The following is a 24,159-nucleotide window of genomic DNA, read 5'->3' as shown; positions in this document are numbered from 1 at the left end:
GTGTCTCACCGATAGGCTGGATCTGGACCTGGACCTGAAACAATTTAATCGGCTGATTCTTGTCACCAACTAAAAACTCATCCACAACTCGAGATATTATGAGATATATATATATATATATATATATATATATATATATATATATATATATATATATATATATATATATATATATATATATATATATATATATATCGTTTTTTGGCCCCATCTCTCATTGGTGAAAAATAACTTTAGAAAATAATAAGAAATAAATAAAGATTATTAAAATAAAATAAAAAAAAAACTATCTCAGATCTGGATCCAGATCTTCACCCAAATCAAACGAATCCATCCGAGTGACAGACTCAACCCATCCTCCAAATTTCGTCTGAATCTGTCCATAACATTTTGAGATATCCTGCCCACAGACAGACAGTGGTGAAATCACCACCTCCATCCACATTTTGGGAATTACTTATTGGGAAGTTTAAAAAGCTATACTAGGCTTGCTTACAAGTCTATATTTAATGATTTCTACAAAATGTCACATTTGCACTTAACAACAAATCTCCTTTGTGACAATTTTTCTCCAGGTTACCCATTCTCGTATTAAGTTTCACACTTTAAAAATCGTGCGAATAAATTATTGAAATATCAGCTGCTTTTTTCATATCCTTTGCTCACCTGTGTTGCAAGTACAGCGAAAGGTGGTGTATAATCAGAAATACTGTTTGATAGGATATACTGTGATATGAATAAAATGGAAATGTTGAAAAACAGAAAGAAAAAAAAAAAGCATTGAATATAGCAAGCGTTTAATCGATATGAGAAACGACATCGAGACTCACCATTGTGAAAAGTGAAGAAGAATATGAAGGACGTCGAGCTTTAGTTTTAATGTAAATTGAAACTGGCTCATCTATCCTCAACTTACTCATCCATATCGTACTGCTTGAAACCAGGCCATCGATCCTCACCTTCCTCAAGTAAAGAAAATAATCTGACCTTGTGTGTAAAATATTAACGTATATCCGTTTAATGGATGGGGGAAAAAATAAAAAAAAATAAAAAAAACAGCACCAAGCATTCCAATTAGTGTGTTATTTATTTAAACACGAGTGCACATGGAAAAACATTTTGAGCTCGTCAACGACCTAAGAGTTGGACTTGAGCCATGGATCAACGCCGAGAAGTTGACATCGTTTTCACCGACTTCAGCAAAGCATTTGACACGAACACATGAGTGCGACTCCCACTGAAGCTTGAGGGGGCTGGGTATTGGGCAACCACTTCTCTCCTGGCTTTGTGGTGTCCTAAAGGGACGTAAACAACAGGTCTCCGTAAACGGTACCCTGTCACAATGGAAGGAGGTAACAAAGGGTTCCGTGCTTGGCCCCGTAATTTGCGGACGATGTAAAAATTTGGGGCTACTCTCGAGGGTGATGACCGTTCGATGCTACAAGTGGCAAATGCAGCTGAATCATGCAAAATGCAAAGTAATGCATATCAGGCACCAAAGCCCCAACATGGTCTATGGGCTAAATTGTATTGCTGGTTGCGACAGATTGTCAATCTGGGAATCTGCATGCAGGCATCACAATCGTTAACAATGCAATGCACCAGTGCTGCAGAGTGCGAGGGGTGCTTTTCACCGTGATCTTGCTGAAATCACACCAGAAATTTTCCAACACCGATACGCCATACTTGTGAGGTGGCACCTTGAATACGGCCTACCGGTGTGGAAGTCATTTCTTCAGCGGGATAGAAAGATACTCGAGCGGGTTCAGCGATGCACCACAAAAGATGGTAAGAAGTCAAGCAGGGTTCCCATATAAATATGAGGACCACTTATCGAGCCAACACCTCTTCTCACGAGATAATAGAAAAACTAGATGAGATTTGATCACTCTCTACCAGATCCTGCACAGGGACAACTCCAAATTTCATTTGAAGAACTGCCTTGTGTCAGTCAGGATGACCACCTTTGTGGTCACTCCTATAAAACGACTAAGCCTGGGCCTGCCGCAGGAGGAGAGCAGTCTTCGATACTCATCGACTGGTTAACGTGTGGAACGGACTCTTTTAAGAAGCCGTTCAGTCACCATCTATCGAAACATTTAAGGAGCGTTTAGACAGGCTGCTGTTTCAACAACGATAGGACCACATATGGTGGCTGCCTCCTGTCCTGCATGACCTCTTAAAACTATAACGATAGCAGTCAATCAGCAAGCCTCTGACCGACTCTCGCTCAGTCAGTCAGCAAGTCAGTCAGTCGGTTGGTCAATGGGTTCGTGAATTTTTCGGTCCCCCCTCTCCCCCCCCCCCGGCTTCTCCGAGGTAGCTCAAAAAATAGTTTTGAAATTCAGTACAACGATTAACGACGTCGATTTGCAAAAACGAATGGAGCCCATTTTTCAATTTTGATCCAGGTGCAGAGATAATTCACTTAAAATGGACACTAAACACAAAAATAATGGGAGTTACATTCTTGGGAAAATGCCGTGATAGTGAAAACCAAGGGCCAATGGGGAAATGGGGGTGGGGGGGGGGGGTTCGGTTCCTGGGCTTTGAAAAAAATTAAAGAGGAAGGTCAGTGGCAGCCAGAAAGAAACCCATCACAATTGAAACAAGTAAAAGAGCAATCAGAGATTACAGACCCTCGCCAGGACCTGTGTGTTTGTGAACTGGTGTTACGTAACTAATTAGAGACATAATTAGAACTGCCACTTTATAACTGCTGGCAGTCAATGACTGGGTACCAAGACATCCCTCTTTGATTGGACACCTGACCATGACCCATGACGTTTTTTTTAATTGTTCAATTTAATTTAGAATGGGATTAAAATAAATTCAAGTCAAATCAAATGCAAGACCAAATCAGCACAGTCCAGCATTGGAATCATCAGAAGGAACACAAACAAGCAAAAAGCAAAGATGAAGTCATCAGGAGGAACCTGGAATTCACATTTCAGTTGCAACTCCTCAACCCTCAAACAAATCCAGGCACAGCCAAGTGAGCCTTATTCAAAAAAAACAAAAATAAAGAAAATAAAAAAGAACCCAGATCAAAAACATTAAAGGATTCTGCCTGCCAGACCAAGTTGAAATTTAAAACATGTATTCCCCAAACACAATTAGATCATAATTGTGAAGTTTCATGTTGATCGATTAAGCAGTTCCAGAGAAAACATTTCACATTTTTCTTCAATCCAATATGGCTGCCAAACCATGTGATGATCAATTATTCCTGAACAAACTTGTACACACAATGTTTGGAGAACATTTGTGTGAAGTTTCCGCTCGATCTGTTCAGCCATTCTGGAGAAGATTTTTTTATAGGTTTTTGGGTAAATTAAATATGGCTGCCAAACCATGTGACCTATGACATCATATCTGTGAACCTTTTGTTCCTCATGGAAAGGCTGTTTCACCTCAATCTGCTCAACCACTGCAGAGATGATTTTGGAAGGTTTTTTTTTATATTTTAAACAATATGGCTGACTAATGACGCAACCGATGATGTCATTAAATGTTTTTTTCTGTGGACCATTTTATTCCTAGATGACCCCCAAAAATTTTCATACCGATCAGATGTAGCATTCTACATATATATTACCAAGACTCTCATCATGTATGTATGTATGTATGTATGTTCCCGAAATACAGCCAAAACGGCACACGATAGCGCAAAGAATTTAGGGTCACCATACTCACTATTCTCCTGCGGTGTGCAGTATCAAGTTTCGTTAAAATCGGGCATCAAAAAATTATTAAAAAATTAATTCCCGATTCAATCAAGTGCTCTTCGGGAGAATTTGATCAATGCAAACAACCTCAGCGGCATAGTTCGCTGGAGCTCTCTTTTTTTTTTTTCTTGAAATGATTTATTTTTAAAATCTCAAACATATAGTATAGTCAAAGAACGATTTATTTTTAAGCATAAAATAAACATCGCCATTTTGATCTAATACTTCCGTGTTCATTAAGAAATAAAATTGTTTAGAAGATTACTCACAAAATTTCTTTGACTTTCTTTACTCCATTTTTTTTTCCACATTTACACGTAATATCAAGTTTCGTTCAAATTCTAGTATATACTAGACGACTCGTGAACCCGTTGGGTTCCCGTTGTGACAGCGGTTGATGACAAAAATCATTTCAGGAAAAAAAAAAACGAAAAAAGATAGCTCCAGCGAACTATACCGCTGAGGTAGTTTGCATTGATCAAATACTCCCGAAGAGTACTTGACTGAATCGGGAATTAATTTTTTAATAATTTTTTCATTGCCCGATTTTAACGAAACTTTATACTGCACACCGCAGGAGAATGGTGAGTAAGGTGGCCCTAAACTTTTTGCGCTATCGTGTGCTGTATTTCAGGAATATATATATATATATATATATATATATATATATATATATATATATATATATATATATATATATATATATATATATATATATATATATATATATATATATATATATACATATATACATATATACATATATACATATATACATATATATATATATATATATATATATATATATATATATATATGTATATATATATACATATATATATATATACATATATATACATATATACACAAGATGAGAGTTTTAGTAACTTAATATCGAAGATAGATACAGTCGGGCCTACAAGTTTGCATACACTTGAGCAGAATGCAGTTGACTTCCATTTATACCTCTTTTCTCCACAATAATCATAATTCTTTCCATTGCAAGAACAATTTCAACCATTCTCCCCTGTTTCTATCAAGGGTTTCTGCAACTTTTGTACTTTGGATGATTTTATTCACACTTTAATTCATGATGTGACAAAAATAGCGGGTCAAAAGTTTACATTCACCAAGGTGACTTGCTGCATGATTGGCTTTCGAAAGGCCTAGAATGTTCTGAAATGGCCTTCTATCACTTGTATTGTGTCCCCCACTCTCTTCTGCTTATAATTGTTATGTAATAGGTCAGCTAGTGCTCCCATGGCTGTATAAACGGCCTACGTTTCCGATTAATGCCCGATTTCCACTTGAGCCAGCATGGGGAAGGCAAAAGAATACTCTCAAGACCTGAGGAAGAGCATTATCCAGTTGCACAAGTCAAGGACTTCTCTTGGGACCATATCTAGGCAACTGGAAGTACCACGGTCATCTGTCCAGACAATTGTGCGGAAGTGTAGGGACCTAAGGACAACCAAGATCCTTCCAAGATCAAGCCAGAAGTCCAAGTTGACACCAACCGATGAGAGGGCATTGGTCAGAAAGGTGTGCTTCAACCCCAAGACTACCAAGAAACACCTGTGCCAAGAATTGGAGGCTTTAGGGACGAAGGTGTCACTGTCCACTGCCAAGAGGGTCCTACACCGAAACGGACTAAGAGCCTGCAGAGCACGAAGGAAGTTCCTCCTTCAAAAACGCCACTGCGAAGCCAGGCGGAAATATGTAAGAAAGCACAAGGACAAAGATAGATGTGTCGGTTGGAGTGTCCTTTGGTCTGATGAAACCAAGGGGGAACTTTTCGGCCACAATGACCAACAGTACGTCTGGCGAGAGAAGGGAGAGGCCTTCAAACCGAAGAACACAATACCCACGGTGAAGCATGGTGGTGGCAGCATCATGCTATGGGGATGTTTTGTTGCTAGTGGTCCAGTATAAGATAGATGGCACCATGAATAAGGAAAACGACTTGGAAATTCTCCAAGGGAACCTGAAGCAGTCCGCTCCAAAGCTGAACCTCGGATGTCGCTGGACCTTCCAACATGACAATGACCCAAAGCATACTTCCAAGTTGGTTGCTGGATAGCTTCAGTAGAACAAGGTTGATGTTTTGGAATGACCAGCTCCAAGCCCGGACTTAAATCCAATTGAGAATTTATGGACGGAATTGAAAAAAAAAAAAAAAAAAAAAAAGAAGTGCAAAAGAGGGAACCCACCAATTTGACTGAACACTACCAACGCTATCAAGAAGAATGGGTTAAAATACCTTCAGAGAATTTGTAAGAAGCTGATTGATAGTTATCCTGCAAGACTGACTGAAGTTCTAAAGATTAAAGGCTATGCAACAAAGTATTAGACAATATTAGAGTGTGCTGTGTGTAAACTTGTGACCCACTATTTTTGTCACATCATGAATTAAACTGTGAATAAAATCATCCAAAGTACAAAAGTTGAAGAAACCTTTGATAGAAATAAGGGAGAATGGTTGAAATTGTTCTCGGAATGGAAATAATTATGATTATTGTAGAGAAAAGAGGTATAAATGGAAGTCAACTGTATATATATATATATATAGTTACGCATTTGCAAGCCTTGTGCACACAGACAGACAGCCGTCCCCGTCGCTTAGTTATTTCGATAAGTATGTGTTTCTAGTTAGAATCCATTCCCTATGTCTAATGGGAATCAAGTATGCATGCGCTGCGAAGTTATTTTAGAGATAGGATTTTTACACTTACTGCAACTACAACAACAACTTTCAACGACGACATCTGCCTTCGCTTCCTTCCATCATCCTCCACCAGCACCATTGCACACGTGCGTGTCAGCACGTACGTGGGCGGAGTTCACGAGGACCTGACGTCTCTCTCGCCCAATCCGGGGGATGCGAGCGAGGTTGCCGATGGTCGGCCAAGAAGCGAAGCCCACGCAGGACCATATTACTCTCCTTGTTTGAGGGGCGGTCAGTCGCGACGGCTGTCATGCCCCCCCCCCCCCCCGGTTCAATCAGCGGACTTGGCACCCCTTTCGCTAGGGTCTGAAGTCACCATGTTTTTTGGTATGCTCAACCTCACCTTGATTTGGAACAGAGGGCAACGATTTCTTAACGATAAAGTTTATTTTTCTTAAAGTCTTAACGATAAAGTTTTAACGATAAAGTTTATTTTTCACTTTCCTCACTCATATCGATTGCCTGTTCATTGTAACTATGAATCATTGTGTACAAGTACAATGCTTTTTTTTGTATACCTTGTCGAGGCTCGTGAGAGAACTAATACACAACGCACATCAAGGGGGACATGAGACAAGAGGGGAGGGAGTGGGAAGGACAAAACAGTGGGGAACAGAGACATTAGGAGATCTGTGGAAGGGAGAGGGATGGGGCGGGGAACATGGGGAATAGAAAATGGACATTACAGGGACGTTCAGGAAGGAAAGCAGGGAATTTGAAGGAGGTGGTCTTGGGTGGATTATCGGGGATAGAAAAAATCGAGGATTTGGATGGGGGATGATAAGAGGTGGTGGTGAACAGCTGTTTTGAAGGTCTGGAGGGGGGGGGGAGAATGATATTGCATAGAGTGAGGGAGTTTATTCCAAAGGAGGGAAAAAAGAGAAATGGAAGAGTGAAGGTGAGCAGTGATTCGTGATTTTGGTAGTTTTACCAGAAGGGGGTTGTTGGCGGACCTTGAGCGCCCTGCGGAAATGTGGTGGGGACAAATCGCAGAGAGAGCAGGGGGGGGCGAGGCTGGAGGGGAGACGGTAGAAGACAGAAAGACCACCGACCAACCTGCAGTGATTGAGTAAGAGGCCCAAAGACTCAGCCACATTGCGGGAGATGCCAATGATCCGAAATTCCTTGATTTCCACAGCGTGAAGCCGAGAAAGGTGGGAGGCAGGAGCACCAGCCCAGAGGGAAGAGCAGTACTCCATCAGGCTGCAGACAAAACTTTTGTAAGTGGTCAGGAGCTCAGGTGGGCCGAGGAAGGACTTTGCATGATGGAGGATTCCCAGTCGGCGACTGGCTTTGGAGGCCAGGCTGGAAATGTGGCTTTCCCAGGAAAGATGGCAGATAGTGAGACCCAGAAGCTTGAAAGAAAGAACTCTTCCAGAGGATTGTTGAGAAAGTAGATGGGGGAAGGTTCCAAATGGTCCTTTCGGAGAGACAGTGTGAGATTTGTCCGGATTGAAAGACATGTTCCACGTGTTGGACCAGTTTGTGATTTTATACAGATCTGCAGTGAGCGAAGAAGCTGCTGCTTGCCGGTCTGAGGGATGACAGATGGTACGGCAGAGGGTGAAGTCATCAACAAAGTGATAAAGAGGTTTTTCCAGAGTCGGAGAGATCATTGATGAAAACCAGAAAAAGAACAGGGCCCAGAACGGTGCCTTGAGGAACTCCAGCCTGCACAGGAAGAGGGGATGAAAGAACTCCATTTAGGGCCACACGTTGACTGCGACAGGAGAGGAAGTCTGCGAGCCACGAGTGGAGATGGCCTTGGATACCATAGGAAGAGAGTTTGGTGAGTAGGACAGGGTGCCAGACTGTCAAAAGCACGTGATATGTCCAGGGATGCGGCACGGATTTCCTGTTTGGCATTGAGAACTTTCATCCATTGTTGGGAGAGCAGAAGCAGCATATCCAGGGTAGAGTGACCTGGTCTGAAACCAAATTGATGATCAGAAATCAAGCCATTGGAGAAGAGGAAGGATTTGATGTCTGAAGCGATGATGGATTCCATAACCTTGCTGATGATTGGGAGAAGGCTGATTGGTCTGTAGTTGCAGGATTTGTTTTTGCACATTTTTTATGCAGGGCGGTAATGTTTGCTGATTTCCAAGCACATGGCACATGACCTTGAGCAAATGAGAGGGTGAATAGAACAGAGAGGGGTGAGCAAGAGCAGAGGAGCAGGTTTTTAGGACATGTGGGTTGATAGATTCTGCAACCGGTCCAGAAGGCGAGTCGAGGTTTGATAGCAAACTCTCCACTTTGTCAGAAGAAAAGGACAGAGTCCAGGGACAGTTGGGTGTGACTGGGTAAGGTTGGGTACAAAAAAATGATGTGTTTCGGACACAAGATTTAGATGCAAACACCGAGTTCAGGCGTTCAGCCTTTTCACGTGCAGCGTCAGCAGTGCGGCCATGGAGTCGGAACATACACCAGACAGAGATTTGATTAGATACTACCAGGATTTGTCAGAGGGAGAGAGGTTTGATAGTTCAGACTTGCGATTAGAAAGATGTTGTTTTCTGGCTCTCCTGAGGGTAGATACACACTTGTTCCTAGCTTTATGGAAGGAACTGAGATTACTCTGAGTTGGATTTGCTTTCCATGAGGCAAAGGCAAGTTGTTTCAGGACAACTGCCTCGCCACAACCTTCAGTGAACCAAGGGCGGGAGGAAGAGTAGGACAACTGAAGACGAGAGGGGATAAATCTGTGCATGAGGGAGAGTATGTTATTTTTGAAAGAATTCCCCGGACGAGTTGATGTTGGTGAAAGTAGCGATGGGAGAGTCTTGAAGTTTGATTGCTACTTGTTGACCCTGCCAGTTGGCCTGAGTGAAATGCCAGACTTGACAACGCTGAGGTGGTTCTCTGATAACAACCAGAGAAATGTCCACTTTTACAAGCACGTGGTCAGAATAACCGATTGGAGCGGAGGAACAACAGCAGATATACAATTGCGCACACAAATTTGAAGAAGGGGAGGCCTCAAGGAAACCCGATGTGAAAATATAACGAAAACTCCACAATTAGCACAAGTTTTAACGCAAGACCGAACGAGAAACACACAGTAAACACATAGATACCAAAATGACAGAAAAAAAAACAAGACAAAAACGATCTTTGAGGAAGTCGGCAGAAACCCTGAAACAGAACCACCACAAGAACCGGATTTGTTGGAAAGGTGGCATCCTACGACGGTGCCACGTTAAACGTCACCGAGCTCTTCAGTTTGGCCCATTCTTACTGCGAATGTTTATCTATGGAGATCGCATGGCTGTGTGCTTGATTTTATAAACCTGTCAGCAATGGATGTGGATGAAATAGCCAAATCCACTCATGAGAAGGGGTGTTCATATACTTTTGGCCATGTAGAATATTTGGATGCTGCCATCTTGCCTGTACCTGTTTGTGGTGAGGATGCGGAGATCACGGAGAGATTAACTTACCTTGGCAGTGATATTCATGTCTCTGCTGGCTGTGAGCCAGAGGTCAACAGACGTCGAGGTTGGGCCTGGGTAGTGAAGGATTCACTGGATCAAGGGGTGTGGCACTGTCGGTTCCTGAGCAGGAGTACGAAAGTCCGATTCTTCAGGTCCTTCGTGCTTCCAGTCTTGTCCAACGAGCGGTTGCTCAAAGAGACTCAAATGAAATTTATTATCTGCAGAGTCCGTGAGCATCAGCTGCGGCTGTATGGACGTGTGGCTCGTTTTCCTGACGCTGATCCTGCTCACCAGATTCTCTCAGCGAGGGAGTCTCCTGAGTGGAGGAGGCCAATGGGCCAACCACGTGCCTCGTGGTTGCACCAGGTCGATCAGCATCTCAAGGAGATGGGGATGGGCCAGGCATCTGCCTGGAGGTTGGCCAGACGGAGGCTCCTGGAGTACCAGCGGAAAGTGGACGCAACGACACGGTGCTCCGGCGCATGCTCCCATACCTGACCGAACCCATGTTGACCTCAAAATTAATAGGTGATTGACTTGAAATTTGAACAGAATTTGCATGTCAGGTCAATCGGATGAAAATTGACAATTTTAGAAATTTGCCCCATGTTGACCTTTTGACCTATGTTAACCTCAAAAAAAAAGGTGGCTGAATTCAATGACCTGACATGCAAATTGTTCAAATTTCAACCCAATCTGATGAAAATTGAGGATTTTAGAAAATTTGGCCCAAATTGGCCTTTTGGCCGATGTTGAACTTTTTGCTCGAGCAAATTTTACGAAATTTCAATGCAGAACTGGTGCAGGGTCAGTGACCATAATCGCCGAAAATTTCAAAACAACCGGCTGAGCAGTTTGGGCTGGAGGTGAGCGGACAGACAAACAAGCAAAAATAAATAAATGAATAAAAACTCACTCATTGAGCGACACTTGGCAAAACAGCACTCGCTGGAGCGCAGACCTCTGCCAGGTTGAACAGTTCACATTTTGTATCCCACTGATGGCCTGGATCCAAACCAAAATCTCATCCGCTTGTTCTTGTCACCGAACCAACTCATCCACCTAGTTTTGTTCCAACTCGTCCACACCTTTTTGAAAATGACCTCAAAATTAATAGGTGGTTGAATTCAGTTCTGGTTAGTCTGTATATATATATATATATATATATATATATATATATATATATATATATATATATATATATATATATATATATATATATATATATATATATATATATATATATATATATATATATATAAATAAAAATATAAATATATACATATATGACAATATAAATATGTTTGGCACGATCTGTCAATTTTAGAAATGAGGCATGTATCGACATTTGGCCTCAAAATTAATTGGTGGTTGAATTCATTGACCTGACATGCAAATCCTGTTTAAATTTCAAGTCAATAGGATTAAAATTGACAATTTTAGAAATTCAGCCAATGTTGACCTTTTGACCTCTGTTGACCTCAAAATAATTGGTGTTTGAATCCAGTAAGATGATTTGCAAATGGTCTTAAAATTTCATCAAGTCAATTGGATGAAAATTGACAATATTTTGGAAACAGTTTTAGAAATTTGGCCAATGTTGATGTTTTGGCCTATGTTGACCTCAAAAATAATAGGTGGTTGAATTCAGTGACCCGATACGTGTATCCTTTTGAAATTTCAAGTCAATCATATGAAAATTGAGGATTTTAGAAAATCTGGCCCAATTTTGCCTTTTGGCCAAAGTTAATCTCAAAAATAATTGGTGCTTGAATTCAGCGACCTGATATGCATGTGGTCTTCAAATTTCAAGTCAATCAGATGAAAAATGACAATTTTCCATCTGATTGATCTTCATCACAATAATTTTTCATCACTATTTTAAAATTTTGCCTGTGTTGGGTTGACCTTATGGCCTATGTTGACCTTTTAACCTATGTTAACCACAAAAATAAAAGGTAGTTGAATTCACTGACCTGATATGCATATTCTTTTCAATTTTCAAGTCAATCGGATGATTTTAGAATATTTGGCCCAAATTGGCCAATGTAGACCTTTTTGGTCAACCAAATTTTACGAAACTTCAATGCGGGACGGTCCCAGGGTCGGTGATCATAATCTCGGAAAATTTCAGGATGATCAGTGGAGCGTTTTGGGCTGGAGGCGAGCGGACAGAGAAACAAACAAATGAACAAGCCGGTAGGCGGCCATGGGTCGCCGAGCATCCGATGACCTTTGACCCCTGATCTGAGTTACTCTAGTACGAAGTACTTACGAAATTGCACTCGAATCGGTTAACCCGTGTATGAGCAAGAGGGCTTTGGTCATTTTGCCCGAACAATGCACTCATTTACCTTTGACCCCTGACTTAACCAAGATAGGTCAATATGTCCTGAAGCAAAGTTATAGTACTCATTGAGTACTCTGTACCTATGAACTTTCATTCGTATCGGTTAACCTGTGTAGGAGCAAGGGGGATTTGAATGGTTATTTTGCCCGAAAAATGCACTCATTGACCTTTGACCCCTGACCGAGCCGAGATAGGTCAATATGTCCTGAAGCAAAGTTGTAGTACTCATTGAGTACTTTGTACCTATGAACTTTCATTCGTATCGGTTAATCCGTGTAAGAGTAAGGGTGCCTTGAATGGTAGTTTCGCCCAAAAAAATGCACTTATTGACTTTTGAGTCTTTGACCCCTGACCTACTCGAGATAGGTCATTATGCAAATGAGCAAAGTTGTAGTACTCATTACGGTCTACAAGCATGTAAAGATTCATTTGATTCGATTCAATCGTCTTGGAGCTAGTTAAGTGTACTTTGAATTTTCAGCGGGAATGCTCAATGGCCCTCGGACACCCAAGTTGAGGGGGCTACCATAATATATAGAAAAAAATGGATGTCATATAGCGGATAGAGAATCACCTTAAGATTATGCATACCAAATCTCGAGTTCCATGTACTGATAACTACTCGGTATCAATTTGAATGAAAAGTACCGAAAATGCAGTTTGATATCGGAAATCCCCAAAGTTCGAGGAGGTGCTGTAGGTGAACAAAGATATAAATCGAAAATCTGGCTCGATCGTTTGTGCACAATGCATTCCAGATGATTGGTGTGAATTTTCATGACCATCTGACCTTAACCCAAGGAGGAGTAGCATTTGGCACGAAGGCACCTCCAGCTCTCGCATATTATCGATTTTTGCCCTTTGACTCCTGACCTAAGCAATATCGGTCAATATGTCCTGAGGCAAAGTTGTAGAACTCATTGCGTGCTATGAACCTGCAAAGTTTTGGATCGATGCACTCACTTGGTCGCTAGGGGGCCTTCAATTTGAGGCAATTTTCGGGCATACCCCATTCGTAGGGGGTGCTGCGGGTAAACTATTCCATATATATCACAAAAAGTGGAATATATTTGGTAGAGCATCACCTGTAGATGATGCATGCCATATTTCATAAGCCTACGTGGGATAATGGCTTTCGGAATTGATTTTGCGTGAACGGTACCGATTTTGAAGGTTTTTCGGCTGTTGTTGGGAAACCAAAGCGTCCCGAGCAACCATCCCAATTTCCAAAGCACTAGATCATAAGATGTACCAACCACCCGAGTTTGGTCAAAATCCGCCCACGTTTACTACCAATTATGCTGATGACAAACGAAACAAACATCCAAACAAACAGAATTACTGACAATAAGGGTCACCTATTTCGGCGACCCCAAAAAAAATCACTCATACAGCACGACACTTGGCAAAACAGCACAATGTAGAACAGCACTCGGTAGAGCGCATACCTCTGTCAGGTGGAACAGTTCACGTTTTGTATCCCACTGATGGGCTGAATCCAAACCAAAATCTCATCCGCTTGTTCTCGTCACCAAACCAACTCGTATACCTTGTTTTGTCATCACTCGTCCACAACTTTTTGATAATGACCTCAAAATTATTAGGTGATTGAATTCAGTGACCTGATCAGCAAATGCTCTTCAAATTTCAAGTCCATTGGATGAAAATTGACATTTTGCCCTATGTTGACCTCATAATAATTGGTGCTTGAATTCAGAAAGCTGATATGCAAATGGTCTTCAAGGCAATTGCATAAAAATTGACAATTTTAGAAATGTGGCCAATGTTGACGTTTTGGCCTATGTTGACCTCAAAAATAATAAATGGTTGAATTCAGTGACCTGAGATGTAAATCATGTTTGAAATTTCACATCAAATCGAATGAAAATTGAGGATTTTAGAAAATCTGACCCAAATTGGCCGATGTTGATCTCATAAATGATTGGTGCTTGAATTCAGCGACCTCATATGCAAATGTTCTTCAAACTTCAAATCAATCGGATGAAAAATGAAAATTTTTGAAAATCTGGTCCAACTTGGCCTTTTGGCCTATGATGATTTCAAACTTAATAGGTAGTTGAATTCAGGGACCTGATATGCAAATGGTCATTAAATTTCCAGTCAATCGGATAAAAACTTGAGGATTTTAGAAACAATTTTAAAATTTTGCCCATTTTGGGTTGACCTTATGGCCTATATTGACCTTTTGACCTATGATAACCTCAAATGTAATAGGTGGTTGAATTCAATAATCGGATGTGCAAATCTTGTTCAAATTTCAAGTCAATTGGATGAAATTTGAGGATTTTAGAAAATTGGCCTCAAAATGGCCTATTGGGCTATGTAGACCTTTTCGGTCGACCGAATTTTACGAAACTTCAACGCGGGACCGTCGCAGGGTCGGTGACATTAATCTGAAAATTTCAGAACGATTGGTTGAGCAGTTTGGGCAGAAGGTGAGCAGACAGACAAACAAACACAAACAAACGGAGGCGATCAACATACTTCTCAAAAAAATATATATTTATCTTGCCAAAACGAAGTTTTTGCAAGATATGTTAGTCAGCCTGTATGTTTTGTTTTTTTTTTGTCTGTAATCACGTATAAAAAATTCTGCAGAGCACAGTTATCATTGGAAACTTTTGTAACTTCGCGTATCAGAGGCCTATAGAGGTCCCTTTCAGTGCATAAAATTTTGAAGGTCAAGGTCAAAGGTCAAGGTCACTGTCGCAAATCAGAGGAGTCGACGAAACCCTTATTTTGAGTAACTTTGATTGGATCATCTTGAAACTTCATGGGAATATAGTTCATGGTCTGGCGCTCAGCTGATTAATTTTTGGTGGCGATTGGCCTTGACCTTCATGGTTAGCGCCTGAGGTCAAACATATTTGACCCCAAGGTCAAATTTTCAAGTTTTAGGAACCATATCGTGTAGTACCTCAAATTGAACACCTCGATGAGTGCTTTCCAGATATGTCAAGCTTGAGACATTATGACGTCATTTGCTGAAGTTATGAGGAAAAAGCATATTTTTCATGGTTACTCTGTAGAACGATTCTCATCGGAATCTCTCGAAGGCAGATATTCCTCAAGGAGCCGCTCCTGGTGGATAGCAGCTCTGTTCACCTCAGTGTGACCTTAAAGAAGTCACACGTGGTCACCTTTTGGCAAGATACGGGTCACCCTGCGGGTGACATTGGTTTTTTAAAAAAAAAATTTGCCAAGAAGCAAACAAATGAAAAAAAATCACTCATGGAGTGACAGTTGGCGAAACGGAACAGCTCTGTTGAGAACATACCTCAGTCAGGCTGAATAGTTTACATTTTGTATGCCACCGACAAGTCGGATCGGATTCCGGACCTTAACTAAAATCGAATCGGCTTGTTCATGTCACCTAACCAACTCGTCCACCTCGTTTTGTCACAAGTCATCCACAACTTTTAGAGATAACATGCTATACATAGTTTTTGGCCCCATATCTCTCAATGGTGAATAATCACCTGAAAAATTCTCGAATCCGAATCCACATTCAGATCTTCACAATAAATCAAAGCAATTCGTCCTTGCCACACACACTCAACGTGTCCACCAAGTTTAATCCGAATCCGTCCTCAACTTTTTGAGATATCATACAATATCGTTTTTAGCCGCATCTCTCAATGGTAAAGAATCAGTTAAAATTAAATTAATCTTGTATCTAGATTTGGATTCGGATCTTCACCAATATTGAATCAGTTTTTCCTAGTGCACTCCCAACCTGTCCACCAAGTTTCGTGTGAATCCATCCATAACCTATTGATATGTTGTGCTGTATATCGTTTTGGGTCCCATCTCTCTACGGTGAAGAATCACTTGACAAATTCTCAGATCCGGAACTTCACCAAAATTTAGCGTTGCTGTCCTTGGCCGCTCACCTTCACACACGGAAAAAATTCAAAACGATTGCTTGAAAACTGTGGTCAAAAATCATGTGACAAACAGACAAACACTACAGACCAACATACTTGGCACAAACATTTTTTCGCCAAGTAACAAACGGAGGCAATCAACATACTTGTCAATATATATATATATATATATATATATATATATACATATATATAAAAAAAATATATCTATACACATACATATATACAGTAATCCCCCGCTACATCGCAGTTCACCTATCTTGCCCCCGGTTCATCGCGGGGTTTCCCTTGGAACCTAACTATTTTTTTTCTGTGGATTCCCCTGGTATATGGCGGTAATAATATATAAAATAGAAATTATTTAAGCAATAAATTACAACGCGTGGCGCTCGACCAGTCACACAACGCACGAGACAAAGTTTCGCTTGTGAACTTCAAATATTTTCTACGTTTTTTTCTCCAAGCCCTACGATGCCGCCCAAACGCCCTGCACCTTCTAAGGCTTCTGGCAAGGAACCGAAGCACCAGAGGAAGGTCCTGACGCTCCAGAAGAAGGTCAAGGTGCTAGATATGCTTCGGGAAGGAAAAAGGTTTGCCGCGGTTGGACGAGCACTGCCAAGACGACAAGACCAGACGAGTCGATCTCCGGCACCTCGAACCCGATTACTGCCAATCCGAACAGACCAGAAAAGTCGATTTTTGGGGGAGGCATCCATTCATCGCGGATTTTCACTTCTCGCGGGGGGTTTGGAACATAACCCCCGCGATAAACATGGGATTACTGTATATACATACATGTATATGGTCATGTGCTGCTTAACAACGGAGATACGTTCTGAGAAATGCGTCATTAAAGGTCCCATGTCACTCAAAAGTACAGAAATTGCATATATATATATATATATATATATATATATATATATATATATATATATATATATATATATATATATATATATATATATATGTCCTATAGTTTTTCATCATGATTTCTGATCTGACTGTTTTTTCACAATACTCCTTCTGTAAAATGAACAAGCTCAAGTGAGCTAAGATCCTCGTCCTCTTAATGATGACATCATAAAAACAAATATGACGTCATTGTGATGTATCAGGTTTGCGATAACTTATCTGTGCTAATGCCCGGCTTGATTCCCGAAAACAAAATTCAAACAGCTTGCCTAGTTTCGGAGATAATGGTATAGGCGATATTATGACGTTAACTTTTTTTTCTAGGAGGAATTTCCAAAATCGAAGATGGTTACTGTCTGCGCAGGGTATATATATATATATATATATATATATATATATATATATATATATATATATATATATATATATATATATATATATATATATATATATATATATATATATATATATATATATATATATATATATATATATATATATATATATATATATATATATATATATATATATATATATATATATATGCCAAGTTTCAGGAAGTTTCGATGAAAACTCTGGTGTGTGAAACAAAAAATGTCAAAAAATAGGAATGACATCATAAAAATTGATATGACGTCATAGTAATGTATCATATGTGTGGTAATTAATCTCTGCTAATGCCCTGTTTGATTCCCGCAAACAGAATTCAAAAAGATTGCCTAGTTTCGGAGATAATTTTTCGGCGATTTCCATTAGCGGAGATATTTTGACGCCACAACTTTTTTTTTTTTTTTTTTTTTTTTTTCGAGGAGAAATTTTCAAAATCGGAGATGGTTACTGTCTGCGCAGGGAATTTTTACATATATACGCCAAGTTTCAGGACGTTTCGATGAAAACTGTAGGCTGTGAAAGAAAAAAGTCCACAAGAACAACAACGTGAGTAAGACTTAGAGATCCTCCACGAGGATATAAATAAATAAACTTCTTAGGGAATGCCACTAAAAATTCTGCCGAAATCTACTGAACGACGTGTAACCCACATTACGTCATCTCCAAAACAACAAAGGCTGCACGCAAATTACTCGGGTTGGTGATCTACGTGATTGTATTGGCTGTGTGCTTCCACATTCGATTGATCGACTCAAACGCTTCGTTCATTTCTGCTTTAAAAAAATAAAATAAAATAATTTGGTTTTGAATAATGGATGACATGGACTTTGATTTGTCTGGTAGCGACAGTGAGTGCGAGAAATGAAGGATTTTGGTCTTAATCAGATTGAGAATTGTCGGATAACGTAGTCGTGGGAGGTGAAGTTCAGGCAGCTGGAAATGGAATACGGCCTTACCAGTTTGAGCCCGAAGCAGGACAAGCAGAGGAAACTGGCGATGAAATTCCCAGCGTTCATGATTATCGGGAGGATATCGAAGGAAGACTTGGCAATAACAACTGGTTAAACTAAATCCTATTCGTAATTCAATAATGTAAATTCTACTTGCATACTGCTCGATATCAGAAATATTTTAGTGAGGTGACGTGACCAGCACAGCGGACATGTTGCTCCGTGGCAAATGAATCGCAAGCAAGGCCAGCCCATGTCATCAGCCGTATCTCTCCGCGCATAAAACGAAGCAATCTCGCTGTCCGGATACGATGAAAACTTGTGTGCAGAACACACCTTGCGACACAATTGTCGAGAGTAGTCTGATAAATCTGACGTTCTGTTGCATTTTTATTTATTTTATTCCTACTGTCATGTAGCGCCAGTAGAAAACAATGAAGAAAAGAGAATAATAAAAGACAGCTACAGCACGTCAGATTTATCGGACTCGTCGGACGGACAACGGATTTATCGGACGACATGGCTTTTGATGATGGGTACTGCATCAGGTTTCAGCCTCCTCAACTTCTTCAAACTGAACAGCGAATAGAGCCCGTGATCAAAGTCACTGTCTTCGAAGTGGGCGCTGCAAATGACGCTCGTGTCGCTGGGGCCTTTGCAGTTTCCCCTCGTCAGCTTCACTTTAGATGTCCATATTCTCCGAAGATTCTCATCTTTCGGGAATACATGAAAGCTTACACAGTCGTTGGTTGTATTGCTGCATCCTGCTACGATACATCTTGCAGGCGTTTTCGAAAGTAAGGCGAAAACTCTTAAAAACTTTCGCAAAACAATCACATGAATCAAGACGATCAGTGAGATAGCAAATACATGTGCACAATGCATTTGTACGTACTTTATACGGTGCGCGATGTCTCATCAATCGACTCTGAGCGAGTCGCGTTCTGGAGATGACCTCAACGGTCACGTGACCTGCGGTTCACGGAACTCCACTTTTTTGAGGGGCGGGGCATAGCAAGTTGTGAAAAACACCACAAATGTTCAAAATATTGGTCTAATTATCCCATTGTATATTTTAAAAAAAGAAACATGGGTGATTTCTTCATTAAGAACATCAAGTTAATATATAAATAAGCAGAAACTTTTGAATTACATGGGACCTTTAAGCGATTTAGTCATTGTGCGAACATCATGGAGTGTACTTACCCAAACCTAGATGGTATAGCCAACTTCACACCTCGGCTATATAGTACAGCCTATTGCTCGTAGCATGTTACTGTACTGAATACTGTCGGCAATTGTAACGCAATGGTAAGTATTTGTATCTAAACATAGAAAACGTACAGTAAAAATACGGTATAAAAGATAAAAATGGTACACCTGTTTAGGGCACTTACCATGAATGCAGCTTGCAGGACTGGAAATTGCTCTGGGTGAGTCAGTGAGTGAGTGGTGAGTGAATGTGAAGGCCTAGGACATTACTGTACAGAACTGTAGATTTTATAAACACTGTGCACTTCGGCTACACTAAATTTATTTTTAAAATGTTTTTCGTTCTTCAATAATAAATGAACCTTAGCTTACTGTAACTGTTTTACTTTTTGATGAACGCTTAGGGGCCATGATGAACAAAACAACACGAGATTAAATCAAACACACGGAAAAATGATGCAATCAACAAACGCAGTAAACACGAGATGTATGAGGCTGCTGCGTAACACGGTACACTGTTTTACAGTAAACTTTTTTTTTCTAAGTAGAAAGAGTACACTCTAAAATAACGATAAAAAGTGCAGTAAAGTAAATACATAAACCAGAAACATCATTGTTTGTTATCAGTATCAAGTATTATGTACTGTACATAATTGCATGTGCCATACTGGACTTTTATACGACTGGCAGCGCTACGACGGCAACATCACCAGGCGATCAGAATTTTTCAGCTCCATTATAATCTTACGGGATCACCGTCGTATATGCGGTCCATCGTTGACCGAAACGTCGCAATGCGGCGCATGAATATATATATATATATATATATATATATATATATATATATATATATATATATATATATATATATATATATATATATATATATATATATATATATATATATATATATATATATATATATATATATATGAGGCACCGCGAGGAGTGATGTAAGGGCCACATCGGCCATTTTAGAGTTAATGCCATATAGCACTATTTTAACCCTCTAGAGCCCCAGGGGTTATTTTTTTGTTCACCTAGAACATTTCGTGGGCTCCAGAGGGTTAACCCTTCCCCTATCATCCAAACCTATCAACATATCATTAAAAAAAATGTCGCTTACATCACTCCTCCTCGCCGGGCCATATATATATATATATATATATATATATATATATATATATATATATATATATATATATATATATATATATATATATATATATATATATATATATATATATATATTGCCAAGTAACAAACAAAGGCGATCAACATATTGTATATTAAAGCATGTTAACTGATAAATATGAAAATAAAATAGAGCATAAAAGAAACAAAAACAAGACTTTTACCTTTTGAATTTATTCCACAACAGCAAGGAGATCTTTACAAAACAGCGAGGAAAGTGAGGGTAAGAACATTACGTACTCGTACTGCATTCTGCTGTAAATAGAAAACGAGTTTACTCTGGACGACGACGATGATGCCGCTGCTGCTAGAGGGTGGAAGGTGGAGGTTAGAAAGATGTGGATGTAGAACTTGTGATGGCTGTTGGATCAAGAGGAGCACGACGAAGTCACCTGCTGCATTGCCACATGAAAGGAGGGGAACAGATATTTCCTGCTTGGACAGGAAGGTATGAAATGGTATCTTTTCCAAAAAAAATCCCATCTCTTCGGGGCTAAAAACCTGCTCTGGCATAAATCCCCTCGCCTCAAGAGGAAGGCTTTTCGCAGAATCATGGTCTGTCCGAGTTAAACTTGAGCCTTCGGTCCCGGGTGCCTCGTGGAAATGTTGATAAATCTGCAATGGTTTCTTCTGTATCATCGCACCACTCAAAGGGGTAAATACACAATGGCTTCACTTTCACCTCTTGCCGATGTATCCAACTCGATTGCTTCGAATGACGTTATAACCTTTCTCTGCCTTCTAACACAATTAATTTTGTCCATCGTTTTACGTGTAGGCACCATTATTAAGTGTTGTGTGGCTACCAGATCTTGTATACATATTATTAGAGGATCTCCGGATGTCATTTCCTGTTCGACGACGATTCATTATTAAAAACTCAGGTTCGTTCCCATATGCTGGTCTGATGACAATTAACAGTGCACGAGAAACAACAAAAGGCTCGTAATGGGAGGTAATCACAAAAGTGGACACATTAAAAAAAAAAAATAATAATAATAATAATAACTAGAACTGCCACTTTATAACTGCTGGCAGTGATGACCGGGTACCCAGTCCGTCCGCCTTTGATACAACATGGGACTTTCTGCAGATGACAGTCGCAAAGTTCCGCATTGAAAGGATAAGCGGTGCCAGAGAAAACATTATTTAATAGTGATACAAACACAGGCCTGCTTCGAGAGGGCGCGGAACAGACGAGTTACGAACCGGGCAGCACAAAGCGTTCAATTTCGTTATTACTGGCTTCCAGATTCAAATAATTAAATAATTCTGGCTTCCAAACCGCGTGACCGATCAGGTTGAAATTTTAAACTTTTGTTTCGCATGTCACCTGAATTATAAATGTGAAGTTTCGCATATATAGAGGCAGCGGTTCCAGAGTAAACATTAATTAATATTTATCCTTCAATCCAAGATGGCGGCCAAACCATGTGACTTGTGATGTCATAATTTGCACCACGTGTGCAAACACGATGGTGGATGATAACTGCAAATTTTCGCTTCTCCAGGTTAAGCAGTTCCAGAGAAAACATTATTTAATATTTTTCTTAAAACCAACATGGCTGCCAAACCCTGGGCCCGATCCTGTTGAAATTTCAAATCCTCATTCCGCATGAGCGTTCCACCATAAACTTGATGTTTCACATTTATTGATGCAGTAGTTCAAGAGTAAACATTAATTAATATTTTTCCTTCAATCCAATATGGCTGCCAAACGTTGCGTCGTACCTCAAAAGGGGGTGAGAACTTTTTATTCGTCATGGAGAGGCGGTCATAGTGGTCGAGTTTCGTCTGGATCTGTTCAGCCGTTTCAGAGAAAAAGACGTTTGAAGATATTGTTTTTCAATCCAAGATGGCTGACGAACCATGTGACCTATGACATCAGAAATTTATATTCTGCTTCCAACTGGGTATTGGAACACGTTTGTGAAGTTTCGTGTTAATCGGTAAAGGTGCGTTTTTCTATCCAAGATGGCCGCCAAACCATGTGACGTTTGATGTCATAATTTTTACCATGCGTGCATACTGCCCTCTCGATGATAATTACAAATTTTCGATTCGTTTGGTTCAGCGGTTCCAGAGAAAACATTATTTAATATTTTTCTTAAATCCAAGATGGCGGCCAAACCGTCTAACGTATCAATTCGAAATTAACAAAAACTTATATCGGCTACGTGTCCCGAATATAGTTCTGAAATCTCCCCTTCATCCGACCAGCGCTTCTGGAGAAGAAGATGTTTGAAGGTTTTAAGGTTTTTTCAAGATGGCCGCCGAACCATGTGACCGATCAAGAACAAATTAACAAACTTGAGAAAGGACCTCATGGGGAATATATGTGTGAAGTTTCGTCTTCATCTGTCTTGCCCTTCTGGAGAAGAAGATTTTTAAAATTTATTCATTTTCAATCCAAGATGGCTGCCGAACCTTGTGACCTATGATATCATAAATTTAAATTCTGCTTTCCATCGTCGACCCGAACAAGTGTGTGAAGTTTCGTGTAAATCGGATAAAGTCTATTTTTCTATCCAAGATGGCCGCCAAACCATGTGGCTTCTGAGGTAAAAATTTTTTACCATGTATGCAGACTTGAGGGAGGAAGGCACTTGCAAATTTTCGCTTTGATGGCTTATGAAATACCAGAGAAAACATTATTTAATATTTTTCTTAAATCCAACATGGCGGCCAAACCATGTGACCTATCACTTTGAAATTAACAAACTTGCATCGCATACATGTCCCGAATATACTTGTGAAATCTCGCCTTCATGGGACCAGCGCTTCTGGAGAAGAAGATGTTTGAAGGTTTTAAGGTTTTTTCAAGATGGCCGCCAAACCATGTGACGTATCAACAACAAATTAACAAACTTGAAAGAGGACCTCAGGGGGAATGTGCCTGTAAAGTTTCGCCTCAATCTGCACAGCCGTTCTGGAGAAGAAGATTTTTTTAAAAAAACACAAAAAAACAAGATGGCGGCCGAATTACGTCACCGATGACGTCAAAATATTTTTTTTCTACGATGAATTTTTGTGTAGATGATGCTCAAGAAATTTCAAATTTTTGCCATGTGGAGTTCTACTTGACGAATTTTTACTGGGATACCTCTTCACTGATGACGTCACGAAAAATCACACGTATACCGGAGAGGGAGCTTGTTCAAATGTATCAAGCGAAATTTTTTTCCACTAGAAGGTTTCCGAGATACAGAGGTCCAAAGTTGATCTGTTTTTTCAAGATGGCGCCCGTATCACGTGACCTATGACGTCATAATTATCAATTATGTATGCTATCAAAAAAGATACATATCTGGTGAAAATTTTGTGTCGATTGGTCTTACCATTTCTGAGAAAAT

General features: G+C 40.1%; 1 protein-coding gene across 2 annotated transcripts in view; it reads right to left on the bottom strand.

Moving 5' to 3' along the window:
• CCNA2 (cyclin A2) overlaps window positions 1-24,159 on the bottom strand; it is a 61,807-nt gene that overhangs the window by 2,941 nt on the left and 34,707 nt on the right. The window contains exon 8 of one of the 2 annotated variants that reach the window (XM_085864149.1): window positions 21,041-21,201. The exons of the other annotated variant lie outside the window; for it this stretch is intronic. Coding sequence (XP_085720275.1) covers window positions 21,175-21,201 — 27 coding nt within the window. The 3' untranslated portion in view covers window positions 21,041-21,174. Of the gene's footprint in view, window positions 1-21,040; window positions 21,202-24,159 lie in introns of those variants that run through there. 2 annotated transcript variants of the gene reach the window in all.

This window comes from Eptatretus burgeri, chromosome 18 (assembly GCF_056783735.1).
Source record: "Eptatretus burgeri isolate ZD-2024b chromosome 18, Ebu_testis_v1, whole genome shotgun sequence".
In the NCBI taxonomy this organism is placed as follows: Eukaryota; Metazoa; Chordata; class Myxini; order Myxiniformes; family Myxinidae; genus Eptatretus; species Eptatretus burgeri.
The sequence above is the reverse complement of the archived record's forward strand: the minus strand, read 5'-3'. Positions and strand labels throughout refer to the sequence as shown.